A 24,728-nucleotide genomic window follows, 5' to 3' on the forward strand; every position below is an offset into this window, starting at 1 on the left:
TACCCAATTATCCCTGCAGTCTAATCAAGCTCTCATGTATTTTATGGGTTTAATAACATAGCATGATGCAAAAATGTTAACATTAGAAGACCTTGCTGAATTACAAAAAGGGGAGGGGGATGTTTTAGTAATTTTATTTAGATAAAGCTAACTTGAGCATAAAAACTAATCCCTCGTTTTTTTTTTTTTTTTTTTTTTTTTTTTTTTTTGTAAAAAATGTACTGCAAGAGAAATCGAGATTCGAGATTTGAGTTTGAAAATTCAACTCAACTCTCAACTCACGTCTGCAAGCTGTGGAAGTTTCCGAAATTTTTCCTTTTTCCTTGGCTTTCGAATTTCCATTCTTTCTTCAGCAACCAGCTAGTATTTAAACTGCAGAGAGTTCCCAAGTCCTTCCGAAAAAATTGTTACACTTGCGAATTACCTACTTTTTGCAGAGTTTTTTCCTTTTTTTTCGTTACTCCTTAGATGCGATTGACATAAAAGTGCAAGCTTTTTTCGCGTTCCCTTCGTCAAATGGCTGCCACAGGATTTGATCCCCCCAGTTCTGCCAGCTCAGATAGGTAAGATTCCGAAGAAAGAGGTGACTCTTTCATCTTTTCTTTTGTCACGTTTTCCTTGCGAACCAACACAAAATGTGTTTTCCATTCCAGCCATGACCTCGTTTTATCTTCCCAATTAAGTTTTGCTTGGTTGGACAATCATTTCCTTTCCTGGTTGGTGACAAATATTATCTACCTACGTACATCCTACTTGCATAGGTGGTAAAATATGCATATTGGACAGATTTTGCATGTCAAACCTACAACCAGTGCACTTCACCATAAATGAAAAATCATTGGTCATCATGCCAGACTGCTGTTGTGATGATGATGATGATGACACTGATGTGAAATTTGACTCACATTGCTTAATTGGCTATTTTTTCTTTTCATAGCCACAGGTTGTTAATAGCTGGGTCTGCTGTTGTGATGACACTGATGTGAAATTTGACTCACATTGCTTAATTGGCTATTTTTTCTTTTCATAGCCACAGGTTGTTAATAGCTGGGTCTGCAAACACCGCGGCGAAGCGATAGCCCGCGAGTACGGAGTGCGATTCATGGAGACCTCGGCCAAAGCGAACATCAACATTGAGAAGGCTTTCATTGAATTGGCCACTGCGATCTACGACAAGACCTCCGGCCGCGACCCTCTGGAGGCCCCTGACCGCGTGACAATTGACAAGAAACCGGATCGTGGCGGTATGGCCGGTGGATGTTGCTAGTAACCCCGGGGAAGTGACTGTAATATATACTATCTCGGCGAGTCTTGGATTATGCCCCAACAGCCTTCAAGAATACTCATATGTTAACAACCACTTGAACATGTGACTGCTGACCCATGTTAGGTCAGCCACTCACTATCAGGTAGACCTGACAGGTACACCTGATCAGGCAATATCTGACATCTGAAGAGCACACACTATCAAGTAGACCTGACAGGTACTGCTGAAAAGATGTGTCTGTCAGGTCTACCTGATACCTACCTGATGAGAACACACACAATCAGGTGTACCTGTCATGGTCTACCTCATAGTGTTTGGCTGGCCTTAAAGTGAGTTAAATCATTTCATTGGTATTTAAGTCAGTGCATTTGTCCAAAAGAGTCCATCCTAATGGCTATCAATTTATTTGGGATCATCACATTACCTAAGTGCATTTGTCCAAAAGAGTCCATCCTAATGGCTATCAATTTATTTGGGATCATCACATTTAAATTTACCAAGCCACTGGCCTAGTTACTTAGCTTGGAAGGTAGCACATCAGCCTTGTAAGTGCTTGGTCATGGATTCATTTCCATTCCATAGGAAACTTGATCTTAAACAGAGTAGGTAAGTTTGTAAACACCTGACTTTCTTATATCCTATCCCCTATTTAATAGAAATGTGTTCCAGAGATTCCTGAACTCTTCACAAACTACTACGAATGTAGGAGACTGGGGAACCAATGTTTGTTTACATTTTTTCCCCATTTAAAATGCAGTTGAAGAGACCTTTTTTTTTTTTTTTTTTATTATTTGGGATCATCATATTTAAATTTACCAAGCCACTGGCCTAGTTACTTAGCTTGGAAGGTAGCACATCAGCCTTGTAAGAGCTTGGTCATGGATTCATTTCCATTCCATAGGAAACTTGATCTTAAACAGAGTAGGTAAGTTTGTAAACACATGGCTTTCTTATATCCTATCCCCTATTTAATAGAAATGTGTTCCAGAGATTCCTGAACTCTTCACAAACTACTATGAATGTAGGAGACTGGGGAACCAATGTTTGTTTACATTTTTTCCCCATTTAAAATGCAGTTGAAGAGACCTTTTTTTTTTTTTTTTTTTGAAACAAAGAACATTCTTTATCCATTTCTTTTTATTTAAATTGTTAACGTTAAGTTGTTGCTGAGAAATTATGCTGTAAATTCAAAGTGTTGTTTTCCACATGATTGCAGAAGAGAGAAGAAAAATAGTGGGTACCTAATTATTTGATAACTTGAGTTTGTTAGTAGCAACATACTTAGCAGCTTTTTTTTTTAGTGACGGATATGATGAACATGTGTTTTTCCGTGACATCCCAGAGGAAGATGAGAATCTCGATGACTACAACTACCGAATGTCTCTCATCCACCCAACACCTCCACCATCCAGACCAACTAGTGCTGCTGGAAGTGAGTATGATTTACTAGCAGTTCTACTAAGTACACCAAGCTTTGAATCTTGCTTAGCCTTGGAAAAAAATTAACTCAGGGAACCCTAAATTGGATTTTTCCTTTATTTTAAAATTTTGTTCTGTAAACAGGGAGTAGGTATACCAGCCTGAATTTCCCCTGCTAAAGAAATGGCAAAGGTTGAGTGTGAAGGGCATCCCAAAACCAAAAAAAATTGCAGCCAAAACTAAATGCCAGCCCAAAGCAATCACCCTAGCCTCCTCACACCCAAGGTCCACACTTGTGGACACAAAATTTATTTTTCTAAAAGCCCAGACTATTTTTGAACTTCTTCTTGGTTAACGCCCAAGGTGCACGCCCATGGACATAAAAAAAATATCGGTAAAAGCCCAGAATTTTGAAAAAGCCCAGACTATTTTTGAACTTATGCCCAAGGTCCACGCCCGTGGACATAAAATATTGGTAAAAGCCCGGAATTGAAAACACATGTTCTCCTCTTGTGGATAAAACAAAAACAACATATAAATTGGCTTCACTTCACTGAAAAATATCGTATTTAAAATAGTACCTCCATGGTCCACAGTTTACCGAGGAGAAGTTCAAAAATGGTTTGGGCATTTAGCAATATAATTTTAAGGTCCTTGTGTGTGGACCTTGGGCTTTAAGCTAGTAAAACTTGAATTTTGGCTTTGGCGTGAGGAGGCTAGTTAGGGCTGATTGAGAGGCTGATGAAAAACGCTGACCTCATCTGTACATAGAAAACGGTGAAGAGGAGAAGAAGAAGTACCAAATGGGGTGGGTCTTGTTTACAATGTTATCAAACCTAGAAGAAAGGAAGTTGTGCTCCCCTAGCTGCCATTGTTAGTAAAACTTGAATTTTGGCTTTGGTGTGAGGAGGCTAGTTAGGGCTGATTGAGAGGCTGATGAAAAACGCTGACCTCATCTGTACATGGAAGAGGAGAAGAAGAAGAAGAAGAAGAAGAAGAAGAAGTACCAAATGGGGTGGGTCTTGTTTACAATGTTATCAAACCTAGAAGAAAGGAAGTTGTGCTCCCCTACCAAATGGGGTGGGTCTTGTTTACAATGTTATCAAACCTAGAAGAAAGGAAGTTGTGCTCCCCTAGCTGCCATTGATGACACACCACTGTGATTCTCTGATTCTAATAAGCTATGAGAACTGAGAACTCATATTTTTTAATTGCTCTACTTATATTCTTTGTCACGTGCAAGTGTCTTGCATGTGAAAACAGGGGTCACCTGTTTGACTCAAACAAGATAAGAAAATATTCGGAGAGACATACAATTTATTTGTCAATGGAATAAAGCCTTGTTTACAATGTTATCATGCCTCGTTTTGTAGTGCTAGGATCAGGGCTGTATTTGGGGGGGGGGACAAGGGGCCATCCTTGAGCCCTTTTTCCCCCTTTACTGTAGGCCAGACTCCAAAAATTTGGAGCATCAACTCCCCTACATCAATAGATCAGTTGCACTTACTTGGGTGATATTGCAAAGTCATAGAGCAGAAAAAATGAGGACCAACGGAATTTTTCTTTTTCTTCTATGACTTCTAGAGCCCGAGATAAATCGATTTAAAAAATATCGGTAAATCGTGAACTTTGACGTCACGGTATACGCTCCCGTAGGCGATGACGTCATAATTTATGACTCCCGCTTTGTTTGTGCGCAAGCGTTTCTGCGCATTTTGACGTGAAATCTGACGTCACAACTCTTTGAACTTTTTCATTAGAACAGCAGTTAAAAATTGAATTTTCGACCTTTTAAGTAAAGTTACTTTTTGGAGTTATGACCTCAGTTTGGATTATTATTAATTTTTACCCATTTGCAACTGCTCCATTCATTGTTTTTGCTCTCTCTCTCCCTCCCTCTCTCCCCCTCTCCCCCTCCCCCTTGACAAAATCTTAGATACGTTCCTGGCTAGGAGGAGACTGAAAAGAGCCCAATTATACAGTGTGTGTTTGTTGTGGAGAAATTAAACCAATGTCATTGAGGTCAACACATTTGGGCTTTTCTTTCTTTAGGGTTTCTGTAGGCTTATACAGGGTGTCCAACATTTAATGAATAATATTTTAAAGGGTGATAAATTGATGGTTAAAAAACTTATAAAAAAATCATGGTGTTTTTCGCTGCTGTAGTCTGCAAATTTTTCTTTTGAATTGATGGTTATAAAAATTGTACGTTTTTTTAATTATTATTATTATTATTATTATTATTATTATTATTATTATTATTATTATTATTATTATTATTATTATTATTATTATTATTATTATTATTATTATTATTATTATTATTATTATTATTATTATTATTATTATTATTATTATTATTATTATTATTATTATTATTATTATTATTATTATTATTATTATTATTATTATTATTATTATTATTATTATTATTATTATTATTATTATTATTATTATTATTATTATTATTATTATTATTATTATTATTATTATTATTATTATTATTATTATTATTATTATTATTATTATTATTATTATTATTATTATTATTATTATTATTATTATTATTATTATTATTATTATTATTATTATTATTATTATTATTATTATTATTATTATTATTATTATTATTATTATTATTATTATTATTATTATTATTATTATTATTATTATTATTATTATTATTATTATTATTATTATTATTATTATTATTATTATTATTATTATTATTATTATTATTATTATTATTATTATTATTATTATTATTATTATTATTATTATTATTATTATTATTATTATTATTATTATTATTATTATTATTATTATTATTATTATTATTATTATTATTATTATTATTATTATTATTATTATTATTATTATTATTATTATTATTATTATTATTATTATTATTATTATTATTATTATTATTATTATTATTATTATTATTATTATTATTATTATTATTATTATTATTATTATTATTATTATTATTATTATTATTATTATTATTATTATTATTATTATTATTATTATTATTATTATTATTATTATTATTATTATTATTATTATTATTATTATTATTATTATTATTATTATTATTATTATTATTATTATTATTATTATTATTATTATTATTATTATTATTATTATTATTATTATTATTATTATTATTATTATTATTATTATTATTATTATTATTATTATTATTATTATTATTATTATTATTATTATTATTATTATTATTATTATTATTATTATTATTATTATTATTATTATTATTATTATTATTCGTCTCGTCAGCGTACCACCTCCATGTCGAAGACGGGCAAGTCCTCGACTAAGAAGCTGAGTGCCGAGTCCATTCTGCAGAGCAAGACACGGACCATATACACGGCCGGCAGACCGCCCTGGTATAACAAGGCTGGCGAACAGGTAATCTAAAGGCTAGATAAATAAAGCCCCAAAAAATAAAGCCTAAGGGGAAAAAAATATGATTGACGTTGTTTATCCTGCCAGAATGAGACTGAAATGTCCCTTTACTCCCAGAGTCCAAACAAGATCTTATAATTTCCTAGGTAGAGTTTAGAAAAGTCCAGCCGATTGCCAGCCTAGTTGGCTGAAAAAATATGATTGACTTTGTTTATCCTGCCAGAATGAGACTGAAAAGTCCCTTTACTCCCAGAGTCCAAACAAGATCTTATAATTTCCTAGGTAGAGTTTAGAAAAGTCCAGCCGATTGCCAGCCTAGTTGGCTTGGAAGGTAGCGCATCTGCCTTGTAAGCGCTAAGTCGTGGGTTCCATTCTCGTCCGCCACGGATTTTATCCTGCAGGGATATGGTTCGTTCTCGGAACGGCGACTTTCTCCTATCCTATCCTCCTCTCTTCGATTTCGGGACGACAAAACCTCCATTGTTGGAGTTCACTCTATCAAACACCAATCCTCTTATAATAATGAATAATAGAATAGAATATACCTTGTTTATCCTGCTCGAATGAGACCAAAAAAGTCCCTTTACTCCCGCAGTCTAAACAAGGTCTTCTGTATTTCCTAGGTATAGTTTACAAATGTGTAAATAAAACCTTGTTTATGCCAGCCTAGTTGGCTAGGTTGCGGGTTCGATTCCCGCCCGAGGCTAACTTCAACCTCAATAGGTGAGGTTCGTTTTCGGAATGGCTAGCTTTCTCCTATCCTATCCTCCTTCTCTTCGAATTCAGGGTGGTAGAAACTCCATTGCCTCGGTGGTGTAGTGATCAAGGTGCTCGCCTGGTAAACAGGAGGGCGTGGGTTCAATCCCAGCCGAGGTATAGAATTTTATCCTCAATATAATTTGATAATTTGACCACAATAATAGTAGTAGCCTACTGCTGGAGTAAAGGGACTTTTCAGTCCTATGCGAGCAGTATAAATAAGCACTATTATTATTGTTAGAGTTCCCTCTATCCTCTTAAACAGATCCCTACCAATCTTCTTAAAATAAAAATAGTAATCAACTTTTTCCGCGCTGCTTCAGGTGGAGCCGTTTGTGATTGGGATATGCGGTGGTTCAGCCTCGGGAAAAACCACAGTGGCTACCAAGATCATCGAAAGTTTGAACGTACCCTGGGTCACGCTGTTGAGTATGGATTCTTTCTATAGGGTAAGTTTGCTTTCCCCCCTCTTCAAACTTAAAATAAATTAAGAAAACGGAAAGAAAGAGACAATTCTCATGGCCGGGTTCACAAAGTGAGTTTAAACTCGATTTAAGTAAGTTTCTCGGATTAATCAATCTAAGTAATTGGTTAAGAAAAAAAAAATCATCCAATTAGATTGCTTAATCCAAAAGTTTAACTTGAACTTGTGGACCAGGCCTCTGGTACAAACTGAACTTCATTGAGACCAAATTTGGGGACTACTGAGAGAACAGACTTGCCCACAACCTATGTAGATATTGTTACTTTTAACCTGCCTTGGTGGTATAGTGGTCAAGACGCTCGCCTGTTAAACAGAGGGAGGTTCAATTTTTGTCAAAGTAAGGGATTTTAGGTCTATTATTATTAACGAATATCTATTTCATTTTACCTATTATTTTTTTTTTCCAGGTTTTAAATGAAGAGCAACACAAGAAGGCGGCCCAAAATGAATATAACTTTGATCATCCGGATGCGTTTGATTTTGAACTTCTCCTACCCACACTGCAGAGGTTGAAAGAGGGGAAGAAGGTGAGTGGAATTTAACCTTAAATGTTGTTTTCAAATGTCGGGAACTTGGCCATTAGGTCATTCTCCCACATGTTGTTGTTGTTTTCAAAAAAAAAAAAAAAAAAAAAAAAAAAAAAAAAAAAATAAAAAAAAAAAAAAAAAAAAAAAAAAGCCTAAATTCGGGTATGCTCTCGAACCAGACCATTTTTTGAACATTGAACAAATGAAAGGAAATTTAAAGTGTTACCTACCAAAATGGACAAATAAAACCGTACCCTGGACATAGGGAATGAATCAAATTCAATCAAATCATGGTATCTTTGTGTTAAAGCAGAGAGCTTTCTCACAACTTTGTGGGTATCACAGTATTAGGTACAAGTCTTTCATTTACTCAATCATCATCATATTTATCATCATCTTCAAGCAATAGAAGCAATATCATATTTATCATAGCTTGTTTCTTTGACTTGTAATGCCGCTACTGGTCGCTACTCGATTAAAGCAGCTACTCAATTGTCCTCACGAGGCTGAGTGCACCCCGAACTCCAAGCACAGAGCCGAAAAAAACCTCGGCCCCGCCGGGAATCGAACCTGAGATCTGCGGCGTGCAAGCCTAGTGTGATACCCACTCGGCTACGGAGGTTGCTTTAACTTTTAATAATCTTTTTTCGTCAGCGCTCAATCAGCCCTAAGGTGATTGCTTTTGGGCTGACTTTTGGTTTTGGCTACAAAAAAACTCCACTCTTTCCCGTACAAAAGGGTAACTCGTTATTCATTAGAAACAAATGAATTTACGATTAGGGTGATTGCTTTTGGGCTGAAATTTGGTTTTGGCTACAAAAAAAGTCCACTCTTTCCCATACAAAGGATGGTCAACTCGTTATTCAAAAGAAACAAATGAATTTATGTTCCAGGTTGATGTTCCTATCTACAATTTCGTGACTCACTCCCGGGAGACGAGAACCAAGCCCATGTACGGAGCCAATGTGATTATATTTGAGGGTATTCTGGCTTTTCACAATCCTCAGGTGTTAGAGGTAAGTTTGCTAATATTTCAACTCGTTACCTTCTCATGTTCTCGTGGTAACCCAGCACCTGAATGGGAAGTATTGTGTCTCTTCTAATGAGAGGTATACTATGCGATGGACATTATGGGCATGCTGCGACACAGACCACATGAGACTAATGTAGCAGTTTTGTCTGGCTAGGGGACGTTAAACAGAGAGTAGACTAGCGTCTGGCTGTGGGACTATAAACAGGGAGGAGAACAGCTAACCTTAACCAGCCTAGCTAGCTGGGAGTTTTTCAAAGGGTTTTCACTGCTTTTAATGAATAAGCACAAGTCCGCACGATGGTTGACTGCGGTTCAGGACGAGCCTGCTAAACATGGCTAGAGACCATCACCCCGGTGTATGGCAGATACAAAAAGATATCTTCTCTTTAATCTGCCATCACCATTCGGCGAAAGCTAAAGCCGCTACAACAGCAATGTAGCAGTTGTTTCATTGCCACGAAATAAAAATGGCGGGGGAAAAAACTCGTAAAATTTGTAGCCAAAACCAAATGTCAGCCCAAAGCAATCACTCTAGTTAGGGCTGATTGAGAAGCTGACGAAAAACGCCGACCCCGTCTGTAGACGTGAAAAGGCGAAGAAGAAGACCTTTATGAATTAATTAATTTTATTAAACCGGGTATTTTTTGTTGGCAGCTTCTCGACATGAAAGTATTCGTGGACACGGATGCGGATGTGCGTCTAGCGCGCCGACTCAAGCGCGACATTCTAGCGCGCGGGCGCGACCTGGAGGGAGTTATCAAGCAGTACGTCAACATGGTCAAGCCAGCCTTCTCCACCTTCATAGCTCCGTCCATGGTGAGTTATCTTGGTTGGTGTAGCGGTCAAAACACTCCCCTGGCAATCAAGGGTACAGGCATGTGATGAGATATGGAGAATATATTGAGAAGAGAGTGAGACGGATTCAAGTGGAAGGACGAAACACGAGAGGCAGGCGAAGAAAAGGTGGGAATGTGTGAACAAAGATCTGGAAGAGAAGGGTTTACCAGAGGAAGATGTAAATAACCGAGGCAGGTGAAAGCTGCTATCAAAAAACGCCGACCCCACCTGGGTGGGAAAATGCCACGAAGAAGTTGGCAGAATTCTCACACAGGAAGCTCTTCCACCCAACCATCACTGCACATTTTTACCACGTTCATTAGGTTCCTACTATTCCATATATGATTCGCACCTAACCCAGAATCTTTTGCATGGTAAGCAAGCGCTTACCACTGGACTAGTCTGTCTTCCTCGCCTTTTCCCGTGTACAGACGGGGTCAGCGTTTTTCGTCAGTCTCTCAATCAGCCCTAAGGTGATTGCTTGCTTTTAGCTGACATTTGGTTTTGCAAAAAAAAGTGGATGTTCTTCACACTCAACCTTTGATATTTCTTTATCAAGAAAACTTTCAGGCTGGTATCCTCCCTGTTCAAAGCCCCCCTCTATCTTAACAAACCAATCTCAGTGGTATAGTCGTTAGCACGGTGGACTTTGAATCTGGAGGCTGGTGGTTCGAGTCCAAGTCAAGTCATACAATTTAGCGTAGGGAAAATGACCTAATAGTCAACTCCGAGCATTTGAAAACAACATGAAAATCAGCGTAGTGTATAACAAGCTTAACGCTTAACACAATTAAAATTCCTTTTTTCTATCTTAACAATGGCTGTGTTTTTGTCTGTTGCAAGGTCCACGCTGATATTATAGTTCCTAGAGGTGGCGAGAACTGCGTAGCCATCGATCTCATAGTACAACATATTCATTCTCAATTACAAGCCGTAAGTAACCTCTATTCTATCTGCTTTCTAACATTGGCGAAAAAATTACATAAGAATTGCCTTTGAACTGCATTCCAACTTTTTAACTTTGACCAACTTTTTTTTTCTGGCTAACTTTTTCCAATTTTCTTCTCAACAACCTAGAAATGTTTTTGCATCAGTCTAGCAACTGTTTTGCTCATTTTTCTTGTCTTTTAGTGTGTACTAGGTTTTACAATATCTTAACATTTGTTTCGCAACCTTTGCACAACTGCTGCGAAACAAATGTTTCCAGTGCGTACTAGACTTAAGAAGGTACAGGAGTGGCATGTTTACGTGGAGATTAGAGATGAGAACGAGAACTAGATTTGTGGGAAAGAAATTCGATAGAATTGAAGTGCACGGAGCAAGAAAGAGAGGTTTAAAAGAGAAAAAAAAAAATGTACCTCAGCACTACTTTCGCAATACATCAATTCTTTTTACATCCATGATCCATGCCTGTCCAAGATCGGAAAAGTGTGGTTAGAAAATTTCCGCCCTGGTCGGGATTCGAACCCAGCACCTCCAGGTTGAGAGCCCGTGTTCTTGACTACTCGGCCACGGAGGTGGGTTTGAGGTTTAGTATTCGAGGTCCGCCTCTTCATTTGTCTGCTGTCTGCATCGTACAAAAACCGGCTTGAGTGGTTCAGCTTCTACGAGTATCTATGTATATCTCTCGTGCATCATGCATGTCTCAAAGTTCTGTGTGCACTTCTAAACACTTTCATTACAAGTGGACCAGATTAGGAACAAAACTCAATGTGGCGAACCTTGGAGGCCAGCGAGAACGAGAACTAGGATTGTGGGAAAGAAATTCGATAGAATTGAAGTGCACGGAGCAAGAAAGAGAGGTTTAAAAGAGAAAAAAAAAGTACCTCAGCACTACTTTCGCAACACATCAAGGCTCATTCTTTTTACATCCATGCCTGTCCAAGATCGGAAAAGTGTGGTTAGAAAATTTCCGCCCTGGTCGGGATTCGAACCCAGCACCTCCAGGTTGAGAGCCCGTGTTCTTGACTACTCGGCCACGGAGGTGGGTTTGAGGTTTAGTATTCGAGGTCCGCCTCTTCATTTGTCTGCTGTCTGCATCGTACAAAAACCGGCTTGAGTGGTTCAGCTTCTACGAGTATCTATGTATATCTCTCGTGCATCATGCATGTCTCAAAGTTCTGTGTGCACTTCTAAACACTTTCATTACAAGTGGACCAGATTAGGAACAAAACTCAATGTGGCGAACCTTGGAGGCCAGTTTCCACTTCTCGGTCGGAAAAAAAGTCGTGTCGTGTGTAGTGGGAACACTCTCATTTAAATTACATTGTCTACAGGACATTCGAAAAAAAATCGGATGAAACTCACGACAAGTGAGAATGGGCCTTTAGGAACGAAAGACCATAATATAACGAGTATGTAAAATGCACCAGACATTATTATTCCGAGTCGTGCATGTTTTTTTTTTTTTTTTTTTTAAATTAGATCATTTTCTAATTCGAATCTCACCATCACCATTGACGAAAATTTACACTCGTTTTTCCATCACAAATATTTCAACGGGTTACTTTCTGGTGTTCTCGTGTTGACCCAGCACCTAAATGGGAAGTATTATGTCTCTTCTCGCCCATCTGAGGAGAGGCATACTACGGGATGGGCATGCTGCGAGACAGACCACACGCGTCTAATGTAGCAGTTGTTTTATTTGCTACGAAATAAAAACGGCTGTGAAACACTTTTTTTTTATCATTAGATCTACAGAGGTCGCAGTGTTAATTGCATACTCTCTTGGGAGAGGAGCAACCAGTCCCATAATAGAATAGAATAGTCTAACTATTTTTCTTTATTTCTGGCTGGGGACTTGGGGGACCAGCCTGGGGAGCTGAGGGACCAGCCTGAAATTTCCCTTGCTAAAGGAGTGACGTTTTATTCCAGGTATTACTGATGGACGCTACCGTTGCCACTGGTGCTGCTGCTATGATGGCCATTAGAATACTACTGGACCACGATGTTCCTGCATTTGCTACGAAATAAAAACGGCTGTGAAACACTTTTTTTTTATCATTAGTCTAACTATTTTTCTTTATTTCTGGCTGTTTGCGCCCTTAATTCGAATTCGCACCACCTCAATTCAAATTCCCGCCAGTTCTGAACACCATTTTGAAATTTTGAAAAATATAAGTAAACAAAAAAAATGTGAAGAATTTCCAATTGATTGTAACCTAGAATTTCGTCTTGTCGTCATTTTTAGTAGGGAGCTTTCAATTCATCATTTTTTTAGTAAAAAGGCCTTTAGTGGCATTTGTAGTAGCTTAGAACTATACAGTCCACTAAACCATCCACTGGCTCTGAAATTTCCCTTGCTAAAGGAGTGACGTTTTATTGCAGGTATTACTGATGGACGCTACCGTTGCCACTGGTGCTGCTGCTATGATGGCCATTAGAATACTACTGGACCACGATGTTCCTGAAGGCTATATTAGACGCATGTGGTCTGTGTCGTAGCATGCCCATCCCGTATGTTTGGCGCTTCCCTCGAGGACCGAAAGGCCATCATGTCAATCAGCGCAATGCTCTGTGCGCAGTCAACGCACGCGCATTTCTTATCAGTTGTCTTGCGTCTTGCCGCTCATTGATATATTTATTATTATTTTGATGTCGATAGCTCGTTCAGAGCTCGTATTATAATGAAATTGTACTGCTCGGGATGTAGTGAGCTTGTTGAAATTGTTGAAAATAAATAGATTTATAAAAGAAAAATAAGTAGATTTAATATTTTAATAAAATAAAGACAGTAATGATGAGCTGATAGAAAAGTAGTGTCAAAAAGTGCCGTTAAAAATAAATAAATAGATTGAATACGTAATAATACGGTGAAATATGTAAATAAATACAGTATCAATGACCTAAGAGTGAATAATAATACAGTTAAATAAATAAATGCAATAATAATGTGCTGAGAGCAAAATAGTGCCAAGAAGTGACATTGATTTATTTGGTTCTCGGATTAAAAAAAAATCTGGTGTGAACATCACACGACTTTCCTTATCCTATTGAATGATGCTAATTTGAGTGTTCTTTTACCCTAACTTTTACAATAAGGAACAATAATAGTGAAGGAGGAAAAAGTATGTAGTTGAAGGAAGAATAGGGAAAAATAGAGAAAGTAAAAATGACGAAAAGATAAAATACGAGTAGATTAAGATATCTAAGTAATAGTTAAGGTTTAGGCCAATAATTACCTTGTAATCCTTAATATCCTTGGGCAGTCGTAGATAGTACAGCTCAGGCTCATCCGTAGCCTTGTTGGTCTGAATCAGGATCTTCCCAATCCTTATATCCTTACACACGTCATGCACGGCCTGTTCCATGGTTTCCCCTGCGCGCAGTATACTCACGCCGCAGATTTTGGACACCGCGCACCGCTTGCCCTCATACGTGTAACCCTGCGGCATGTCGACCGAGACACCCTGACAGAGAAAGCAAAAGAGACACGTTAATAATGACCAAAAAAGTTCGATATAGAATAGAATATACCCTGTTTATACTGCAAGAATGAGACCGAAGGGTCCCTTTACTCCCACAGATATCAAAAAAGTTCGATGTAGAATAGAATATACCCTGTTTATACTGCAAGAATGAGACCGAAGGGTCCCTTTACTTCCACAGATATGGGGAACTGTAACAAGTAACAACGTTAAAACGGAGGTCTTGTCCCGAAATCAAACCATCCATCAAACCGAGACCATCGGCCATAAACCCTGATCCTTCCAACGCACCTATCTCAAGAACACGGAAGTAAGAACTAATTAGGCTGTCTGAAAACTTACTTTGAACGGCAACAGGGACAGTGCAAACTCAATCACAAGCCGTATCAGTCGTTTGGAATAGAAGATAAATTCGTCGTAAAGGTTGCGAAACAAATGTTAAGATATGGTAAAACCTAGTACACACTAAAAGACAAGAAAAATGAGCAAAACAGTTGCACTAGATTAATGCAAAAACATTTCTAGGTTGTTGAGAAAAAAATTGGAAAAAGTTAGCCGGAAAAAAAGTTGGTCAAAGTTAAAAAGTTGGAATGCAGTTCAAAGGCAATTTACTTATGTAATTTTTTCGCCAATGTTAGAAAACAGATAGAATAGAGGTTACTTACGGCTTGTAATTGAGAATGAATATGTTGTACTATGAGATCGATGGCAACGCAGTTCTCGCCACCTCTAGGAACTATAATATCAGCATGGACCTGGGAACAGACAAAAATTCCTTATCCTATAGGAAGGAAAGTAATGTAATCGGGTCAAAATTTCGATGGTCAGTTTTTAGTGCCAAAACACGTTTTGAGGTCCGAGCCTAAATCCAAAGTTTCAGCCATTGGTCCGTGTGTGTGTGTGTGTGTGTGTGTGTGTCTGTCTGTCTGTAAACAAAATATCTCGAGAACGGTAAGAGCTAGAGACTTGAAATTTGGTATGTAGAAGCTGTCAAATGTGACATGGATGCGACACGAAAATTTTGGTTAAGATCGGAGCAACACTTGGCGGTATTTTGCCGCTTTTTGGCGGTTTTCGGTGTAAATCAACAATATCCAATATCTCGGGAACGGTATGAGCTAGAGACTTGAAATTTTGTATGTAGTTCACAAATGTGACAAGGATGCTACATAAAACGTTTGGTTGAGATGGTTGCTGCGCTTGGCGGTATTTTGACCACTTTTGGACAGATTTCGACCGTTTTTTGGCGGTTTTCTGCTAGATTGCTTAATCCGAGAAACTTAAATCGAGTTTAAACTCACTTTGTGAACCCGGCCATGAGAATTGTCTCTTTTCTTTCCGTTTTCTTCATTTATTTTAAGTTTTAAGAGGGGGGAAAGCAAACTTACCCTATAGAAAGAATCCATACTCAACAGCGTGACCCAGGGAACGTTCAAACTTTCGATGATCTTGGTAGCCACTGTGGTTTTTCCCGAGGCTGAACCACCGCATATCCCAATCACAAACGGCTCCACCTGAAACAGCGCGGAAAAAGTTGATTACCATTATTATTTTAAGAAGATTGGTGGGGATCTCTTTAAGAGGAAAGAGGGAACTCTAACAATAATAATAGTGCTTATTTATACTGCTCGCATAGGACTGAAAAGTCCCTTTACACCAGCAGTAGGCTACTACTATTATTGTGGTCAAATTATCAAATTATATTGAGGATAAAATTCTATACCTCGGCTGGGATTGAACCCACGCCCTCCTGTTTACCAGGCGAGCGCCTTGACCACTACACCACCGAGGTAGGTATTCCATACCTCGGCTGGGATTGAACCCACGCCCTCCTGTTTACCAGGCGAGCGCCTTGACCACTACACCACCGAGGCAATGGAGTTTCTACCACCCTGAATTCGAAGAGAGGAGGATAGGATAGGAGAAAGTCAGCCGTTCCGAGAACGAACCATATCCCTGCAGGATAAAATCCGTGGCGGACGAGAATGGAACCCACGACTTAGCGCTTACAAGGCAGATTGCTATAGCGACAAAACGGTTAGAGATATTTTAAAAGTTAGGGTAAAAGAACACTCAAATAAGCATCATTCAATAGGATAAGGAAAGTCGTGTGATGTTCACACCATATTTTTGATAGCAGCTTTCACCTGCCTCGGTTATTTACATCTTCCTCTGGTAAACCCTTCTCTTCCAGATCTTTGTTCACACGTTCCCACCTTTTCTTCGCCTGCCTCTCGTTTTTCGTCCTTCCACTTGAATCTGTCTCACTCTTTTCTCAATATATTCTCCGTATTTTCTCATCACATGCCTGTACACTTGATTGCCAGGGGAGTGTTTTGACCGCTACACCAACCAAGATAACTCACCATGGACGGAGCTATGAAGGTGGAGAAGGCTGGCTTGACCATGTTGACGTACTGCTTGATAACTCCCTCCAGGTCGCGCCCGCGCGCTAGAATGTCGCGCTTGAGTCGGCGCGCTAGACGCACATCCGCATCCGTGTCCACGAATACTTTCATGTCGAGAAGCTGCCAACAAAAAATACCCGGTTTAATAAAATTAATTAATTCATAAAGGTCTTCTTCTTCGCCTTTTCACGTCTACAGACGGGGTCGGCGTTTTTCGTCAGCTTCTCAATCAGCCCTAACTAGAGTGATTGCTTTGGGCTGACATTTGGTTTTGGCTACAAATTTTACGAGTTTTTTCCCCCGCCATTTTTATTTCGTGGCAATGAAACAACTGCTACATTGCTGTTGTAGCGGCTTTAGCTTTCGCCGAATGGTGATGGCAGATTAAAGAGAAGATATCTTTTTGTATCTGCCATACACCGGGGTGATGGTCTCTAGCCATGTTTAGCAGGCTCGTCCTGAACCGCAGTCAACCATCGTGCGGACTTGTGCTTATTCATTAAAAGCAGTGAAAACCCTTTGAAAAACTCCCAGCTAGCTAGGCTGGTTGTGGTGAAGCTATAGTCTCTTCACAACTTTGTGAGTATCACAGTATCACAAGTCTTTCATTTACTCAATCATCATCATATTTATCATCATCTTCAAGCAATAGAAGCAATATCATATTTATCATAGCTTGTTTCTTTGACTTGTAATGCCGCTACTGGTCGCTACTCGATTAAAGCAGCTACTCAATTGTCCTCACGAGGCTGAGTGCACCCCGAACTCCAAGCACAGAGCCGAAAAAAACCTCGGCCCCGCCGGGAATCGAACCTGAGATCTGCGGCGTGCAAGCCTAGTGTGATACCCACTCGGCTACGGAGGTTGCTTTAACTTTTAATAATCTTTTTTCGTCAGCGCTCAATCAGCCCTAAGGTGATTGCTTTTGGGCTGACTTTTGGTTTTGGCTACAAAAAAACTCCACTCTTTCCCGTACAAAAGGGTAACTCGTTATTCATTAGAAACAAATGAATTTACGATTAGGGTGATTGCTTTTGGGCTGAAATTTGGTTTTGGCTACAAAAAAAGTCCACTCTTTCCCATACAAAGGATGGTCAACTCGTTATTCAAAAGAAACAAATGAATTTATGTTCCAGGTTGATGTTCCTATCTACAATTTCGTGACTCACTCCCGGGAGACGAGAACCAAGCCCATGTACGGAGCCAATGTGATTATATTTGAGGGTATTCTGGCTTTTCACAATCCTCAGGTGTTAGAGGTAAGTTTGCTAATATTTCAACTCGTTACCTTCTCATGTTCTCGTGGTAACCCAGCACCTGAATGGGAAGTATTGTGTCTCTTCTAATGAGAGGTATACTATGCGATGGACATTATGGGCATGCTGCGACACAGACCACATGAGACTAATGTAGCAGTTTTGTCTGGCTAGGGGACGTTAAACAGAGAGTAGACTAGCGTCTGGCTGTGGGACTATAAACAGGGAGGAGAACAGCTAACCTTAACCAGCCTAGCTAGCTGGGAGTTTTTCAAAGGGTTTTCACTGCTTTTAATGAATAAGCACAAGTCCGCACGATGGTTGACTGCGGTTCAGGACGAGCCTGCTAAACATGGCTAGAGACCATCACCCCGGTGTATGGCAGATACAAAAAGATATCTTCTGGTGTGAACATCACACGACTTTCCTTATCCTAATGAATGATGCTTATTTTTATGTTCTATAGTAACTTTTGCAATATCTCTAACCGTTTAGTCAGTATAGCTGAAAACCGTAAAAAAAAAACAGTCGAAAACCGCTAAAAAGCAGTCAAAATACCGCCAACCGCAGCACCTCTCTCAACCAAAAGTTTTGTGTTACATTTTTTTCACATTTGTGGACTACATACAATATTTCAAGTCTCTAGCTCATACCGTTCCGGAGATATTATTGAATTACACCGAAAACCGCCAAAAAGCGGCCAAAATACCGCCAAGCGTTGCATCGATCTTAACCAAAAGTTTCGTGTCGCATCCTTGTCACATTTGACAGCTGCATACCAAATTTCAAGTCTTTAGCTCTTACCGTTCTCGAGATATTTTGTTTACAGACAGACACACACACACACACACGGACCAATGGCTGAAACTTTGAATTTAGGCTCTAGGGACCTCAAAACGTGTTTTTTTCACTAAAAACTGACTATCGAAAATTTGACCCGATTACATAGCTTTCCTTCCTCTAGGATAAGGAAAGTTAAAATAGAAAACTTGAGATTGTTGAAAGTAAATACATACTTCGATAAATACCTACCTAGATTTAAAAATAATACCACTAAAATAAACAAAGTAATGATAAACTGAGAGCAAAGTAGGTAGTGACATAAAGTACCATTGATTTATTCCGTTTTGTTTCTCAGGCAGATTAAAAAATAAAAGAAAAAATATTCCTAATAATTTTGTCTACATTTTATCTTGCAAATAAATTAATAAATTGTAGCGAAATCCCAACGTTGGTCCTGATTTCTAATAGGTACAAACTTGTGTTTTAGAATAGATAATACCTTGTTTATACTACCTAAACGGTTTTAGATATTGTTAAGTTTGTTTGCTCTATTTTTTATTTCTATACCGCTTTTTTTTTACCTTGATTCTATTTTTTGTCGAGTGCGTGGATGGGTACCCAGTTCCCTCTTTAGTTTTGTTTAATGTGAACAGTGTGAAAACAGTTTCGTAATTTCTGTGTTCTCCCCTACAATATTTTGCTCCCTTGTTGAGTTGTGGAAAAAATTGAAGGATTTTTTACAAAGGGGACGAGTAGAGGCGGAGAGAGGTTTTTTTCTCCTTTTTTTTCTGTGGTAAGTTGAATAAGTATTTATTAGAAGTGGCGTCTATATTTTCGGGGGCCCCCTTTTTCGATCCATTGACAAGGGGGGATAGAATAGAATAGGTATACCTTGTTTACCCTGCCCGAATGAGACTATAAAAAGTCCCTTTACCCCAGCAGTCTAAACAAGGTCTCGTATATTTTATAGGTTTAAGAACATAGTAGGTGCATAATGTTACATCTGAAGACCTTGCTTAAAAAAGAAAAAAAAGAAAAAAAAATGGGCGGCCCCCGTCCCGTGCCTGTGGGGCCCCTAATTGAATCCTTTTTACTTACACCTATTTCCTTACTTTCCATATCCGTGTATTAAAAGCATAGTACCTACGTTACCTATCATCCTATCAATCATGTACTAAACTGATGATTATTGCATAAGAAATTATGCAACTGCTGATGTTGATAAGAGAAAAAATGCTATTATGCAACTGATTAATGTAAACAAGGAAATTATGAAATACTTTGCACAACTTCACTTCAACTTGTTAATTTGTTTAGAGGGTAGTGTACTTGCCTTGTAAGCTGTAAGTGCTAGAATGCGGGTTTGATTCCTACCCTGGGCGAACTTTTTCTTAAACAAATAAAGTTTGTTCTTAGAACGGCTGGCTTTCTCCTATCCTGTCCTCCCTCTCGCAGAACGCCTCTGGACACCTATTTCCTTACTTTCCATATCCGTGTATTAAAAGCATGGTACGTTACCTACCATCCTATCAATCATTTACTAAACTCATGGTAATATTGCATAAGAAATTATGCAACTGCTGATGTTGATAAGAGAAAAAATGCTATTATGCAACTGATTAATGTAAACAAGGAAATTATGAAATACTTTGCATAACTTTGTTTAGAGGGTAGTGTACTTGCCTTGTAAGCTGTAAGTTCTAGAATGCGGGTTTGATTCCTACCCTAGGCGAACTTTTTCTTAAACAAATAAAGTTTGTTCTTAGAACGGCTGGCTTTCTCCTATCCTGTCCTCCCTCTCGCAGAACGCCTCTGGCGTCAATCTTGCCCAATGGTTACCTTCCACTCAAGAGGCCCGCGTAGTTAGCTTGGTTGGTAGCGCGTCTGCCTTGTAAGCGCTAGGCCGCGGGTTCCATTCACGCCCAGGGCGGATTTCACCCTGAACTAATCTTGCCCAATGGTTACCTTCCACTCAAGAGGCTAGCGTAGTTAGCTTGGTTGGTAGCGCGTCTGCCTTGTAAGCGCTAGGCCGCGGGTTCCATTCACGCCCAGGGCGGATTTCACCCTGAACTTCCATTTCGGGACGATAAGACCTTAGCAGTTACAGTTTCTTCTATCAAACCTCTTCAACAACAAAAGTCCTTTTTTAAACTTTGGTAATTTTTTCTCTCTCTGTTCCTCAGCGCGGGTTTTTTAATTTTTACATAATTACCTCATTTATTAATTTTTATTATTATTGTTGTTAAGAATATAATCTATGTATATGTATAACAAGTATCATAAATAAAGAGTATTTATTATGTTAAAAAAAAAAAAAAAAAAAAAAAAAAAAAAAAAAAAAAGCTCCGGCCCCCCCTCGCGCAATCGTACGCGGGCCAGCCTCTTCCCGAGGCCCTGGCACTACTGTGCGAGACCCCCTAGATCAAGGGCCTTCACACCGCCGGGAATCGAACCCGGGTCTCCGGCGTTACTAGTACAATTTCTAGTACTTAAGTTAATTCTTCTCTCTATTTTCCTCAGCGCGGGTTCAAGCTCCGACCCACCCTGGCGCAGTCGTACGCGGGCCAGCCTCTCCCTGAGGCCCTGGCACTCCTGCCCGAGACCCCGCAGATCAAGGGCCTGCACACCGCCGGGAATCGAACCCGAGTCTCCCGCGTATTACTAGTACTATTTCTAGTACTTATGTTAATTCTTCTCTCTATTTTCCTCAGCGCGGGTTCAAGCTCCGGCCCACCCTGGCGCAATCGTACGCGGGCCAGCCTCTCCCTGAGGCCCTGGCACTCCTGCCCGAGACCCCGCAGATCAAGGGCCTGCACACGTTTATCCGCAACAAGGACACGTCGCGCGACGAATTCATCTTCTATTCCAAACGACTGATACGGCTTGTGATTGAGTTTGCACTATCCCTGTTGCCGTTCAAAGTAAGTTTTCAGACAGCCTAATCAGTTCTTACTTCCGTGTTCTTGAGATAGGTGCGTTGGAAGGATCGGGGTTTAAACCCTAGTTAGTAGGCATCCACAACGGATAACCGACCATCGCCTGGCAGCCACTATTACCGACCCAAGAGAAAATAAACAAACCATTCTAATAAATAGAAGAGTCCTCAGGGGAGCGTTGACCCTCGCAGAAAATGAAGAAATTGACCCTTTGTTCTTTGTTTAGTTTGAGATAATGGTCAAGTACAATATCATACATATTTCTGGACATGGTCTTCACTTGACTGGAGTGGATTACGGACTGTCCCCTATCTAATAGACGTTATTTCCTGCGATGGTCGATGGTTTCGTATACATTTTTAATAAAGTTCTAACCTCGAAATTTTCAAGAGTATCTAAATCAGCAGGAGGTTCTAGGGTCCGTTGTGGACACCCTGGTATGATGGCCGATGGTCTCGGTTTGATGGGTGGTTTGATTTCGGGACAAGACCTCCGTTTTAACGTTGTTACTTGTTACAGTTCCCCATATCTGTGGGAGTAAAGGGACCCTTCGGTCTCATTCTTGCAGTATAAACAGGGTATATTCTATTCTATATCGAACTTTTTTGGTCATTATTAACGTGTGCCGAATCAGGTAAGAGATCACATCTGAGTCAGCCTAGCTAGCTTGGAGGGTAGCGGGTCTGCCTTGTAAGTGCTAGGTCGCGGGTTCGACCGGATGGCTTTTTTCTGGACCTCCGTTGTTAAAGTACCCTCTATCAAACGTCTTAAATGATAATAGTGATAATAAATAATTGGGGGCACGGTTGGTCCAGTGGTAACGCGCTTGCTTGCCATGCAGAAGGTCCCGGGTTCGAATCCCACCATCGACAAAAATGTAAATAAATAAATGCATCCTCCGTGGCCGAGTGGGTATCACATTAGGCTTGCACGCCTTAGGTCCCGGGATCGATTCCCGGCGGGGTCAAAGGTTTTTCGGCTCCGTAATTGCAGTTCGGGGCGAACTCAGCCTCGTGAGGACAATTTGAGGAGCTACTTTAATAGAGTAGCGAACAGTGGCGGTAATGTAAAAAGATTATTGATTATTGTAAAAAGATAATATGGAAATTGATTGCAAAGGAGGGACTTGGTAATGCTGTGTAAAATGTAAAAAGATTATTGATTATTGTAAAAAGATAATATGGAAATTGATTGCACAAAGGAGGGACTTGGTAATGCTGTGCTGTGATATCCACAAAAGTTGTGAAAAAGCTCTGCTTTACCACTAAGAATTTGAGATTGAGACTGATTGAATTAATTTCTGTCCTCAGGTATTCACAGTATTGCGTACGCTTTCCCGAACGTCAAGATCGTCACTTCGGCCGTGGATCCGGAAATCAACGAAAACTTCTACGTTATCCCCGGTATTGGGAACTTTGGTGACCGCTACTTCGGCACCGAGCCTACCATTACCGTGACGGGGGGATCGATAAAAGCCACCGCGGGTGGGAGCTGTCTGTCCCGCGTGGAAACCAAAGAAGCTAGCCCGGTGTGAGCTGGCCCGAGAGAGCGCCTCCCTCCCGCCAAAACGAATTGACTGATGAACTTCCCTCCGAAGGAATGCCCGCGCCGGCGATCACCATCACCGGGGAATCTGTGAAAGTGTCTGCCGGGAGCCGGGGTCTGTCCCGCGTGGAAACCAAAGAGGCGGGCCCGGTGTGAGCTGGCGCGAGAGAGCGCCTCCCTCTCGCCAAAACGAATTGACTGATGAACTTCCCTCCGAAGGAATGCCCGCGCCGGCGATCACCATCACAGGGGAATAAAAGCAACCGGGAGCGGATGTCTGTCCCGCGTGGAAACCAAAAAGGCTAGCCCGGTCTGAGCTCGCCCGAGAAAGCGTCTCCCTCCCGCCAAATTAAATTGACTGATGAACTTTCTTCCGAAGAATGACCACGCCAGCGATCACCATATCCGGTGAATCTATGAAAGCATTAAAAGCCACCGGAAGGGGTCTGTCCCGCGTGGATAATAATAAAAATAAAATAAATGTATCCTCCGTGGCCGAGTGGGTATCACATTAGGCTTGCACGCCTTAGGTCCCGGGATCGATTCCCGGCGGGGTCAAAGTTTTTTCGGCTCCGTAATTGCAGTTCGGGGCGAACTCAGCCTCGTGAGGACAATTTGAGGAGCTACTTTAATAGAGTAGCGAACAGTGGCGGTAATGTAAAAAGATTATTGATTATTGTAAAAAGATAATATGGAAATTGATTGCAAAGGAGGGACTTGGTAATGCTGTGTAAAATGTAAAAAGATTATTGATTATTGTAAAAAGATAATATGGAAATTGATTGCACAAAGGAGGGACTTGGTAATGCTGTGCTGTGATATCCACAAAAGTTGTGAAAAAGCTCTGCTTTACCACTAAGAATTTGAGATTGAGACTGATTGAATTAATTTCTGTCCTCAGGTATTCACAGTATTGCGTACGCTTTCCCGAACGTCAAGATCGTCACTTCGGCCGTGGATCCGGAAATCAACGAAAACTTCTACGTTATCCCCGGTATTGGGAACTTTGGTGACCGCTACTTCGGCACCGAGCCTACCATTACCGTGACGGGGGGATCGATAAAAGCCACCGCGGGTGGGAGCTGTCTGCCCCGCGTGGAAACCAAAGAAGCTAGCCCGGTGTGAGTTGGCCCGAGAGAGCGCCTCCCTCCCGCCAAAACGAATTGACTGATGAACTTCCCTCCGAAGGAATGCCCGCGCCGGCGATCACCATCATCCCGCGTGGAAACCAAAGAAGCTAGCCCGGTGTGAGCTGGCCCGAGAGAGCGCCTCCCTCCCGCCAAAACGAATTGACTGATGAACTTCCCTCCGAAGGAATGCCCGCGCCGGCGATCACCATCACCGGGGAATCTGTGAAAGTGTCTGCCGGGAGCCGGTGTCTGTCCCGCGTGGAAACCAAAGAGGCGGGCCCGGTGTGAGCTGGCGCGAGAGAGCGCCTCCCTCTCGCCAAAACGAATTGACTGATGAACTTCCCTCCGAAGGAATGCCCGCGCCGGCGATCACCATCACAGGGGAATAAAAGCAACCGGGAGCGGATGTCTGTCCCGCGTGGAAACCAAAAAGGCTAGCCCGGTCTGAGCTCGCCCGAGAAAGCGTCTCCCTCCCGCCAAATTAAATT

At 40.2% G+C, this 24,728-nt stretch overlaps 1 protein-coding gene and 1 long non-coding RNA gene across 2 annotated transcripts; both read left to right on the forward strand.

Moving 5' to 3' along the window:
* The first annotated feature begins 280 nt into the window (after positions 1-280).
* On the forward strand, positions 281-23,505 carry LOC103510044 (uridine-cytidine kinase-like 1). Its single transcript, XM_026824210.1, has 11 exons — positions 281-563; positions 2,569-2,765; positions 5,973-6,118; positions 7,198-7,323; positions 7,766-7,885; positions 8,779-8,901; positions 9,573-9,734; positions 10,599-10,688; positions 21,341-21,569; positions 22,143-22,199; positions 22,876-23,505. Exons 1-11 carry the CDS (start codon positions 517-519, stop codon positions 23,097-23,099), a joined length of 1,521 nt encoding a protein of 506 aa, XP_026680011.1. The 5' UTR covers positions 281-516; the 3' UTR covers positions 23,100-23,505.
* On the forward strand, positions 13,340-21,236 carry LOC113467781. Its single transcript, XR_003391734.1, has 3 exons — positions 13,340-13,716; positions 19,233-19,422; positions 21,150-21,236. It is a non-coding gene; the product is annotated as an uncharacterized LOC113467781 (long non-coding RNA).
* Positions 23,506-24,728: the final 1,223 nt, after the last annotated feature.

Source organism: Diaphorina citri, unplaced genomic scaffold (assembly GCF_000475195.1).
Source record: "Diaphorina citri unplaced genomic scaffold, Diaci psyllid genome assembly version 1.1 scaffold554, whole genome shotgun sequence".
Lineage (NCBI taxonomy): Eukaryota > Metazoa > Arthropoda > Insecta > Hemiptera > Psyllidae > Diaphorina > Diaphorina citri.

Excerpts from the sequence above, each read along its gene's own strand:
- LOC103510044 (XM_026824210.1), top strand. The coding sequence starts at position 517 with ATGGCTGCCACAGGATTTGATCCCCCCAGTTCTGCCAGCTCAGATAG. Across the intron at positions 7,324-7,765 it reads GTATGGATTCTTTCTATAGG|GTTTTAAATGAAGAGCAACA; the intron begins GTAAGTTTGCTT and ends TTTTTTTTCCAG. Across the intron at positions 21,570-22,142 it reads AGTAAGTTTTCAGACAGCCT|GGTATATTCTATTCTATATC; the intron begins AATCAGTTCTTA and ends CAGTATAAACAG.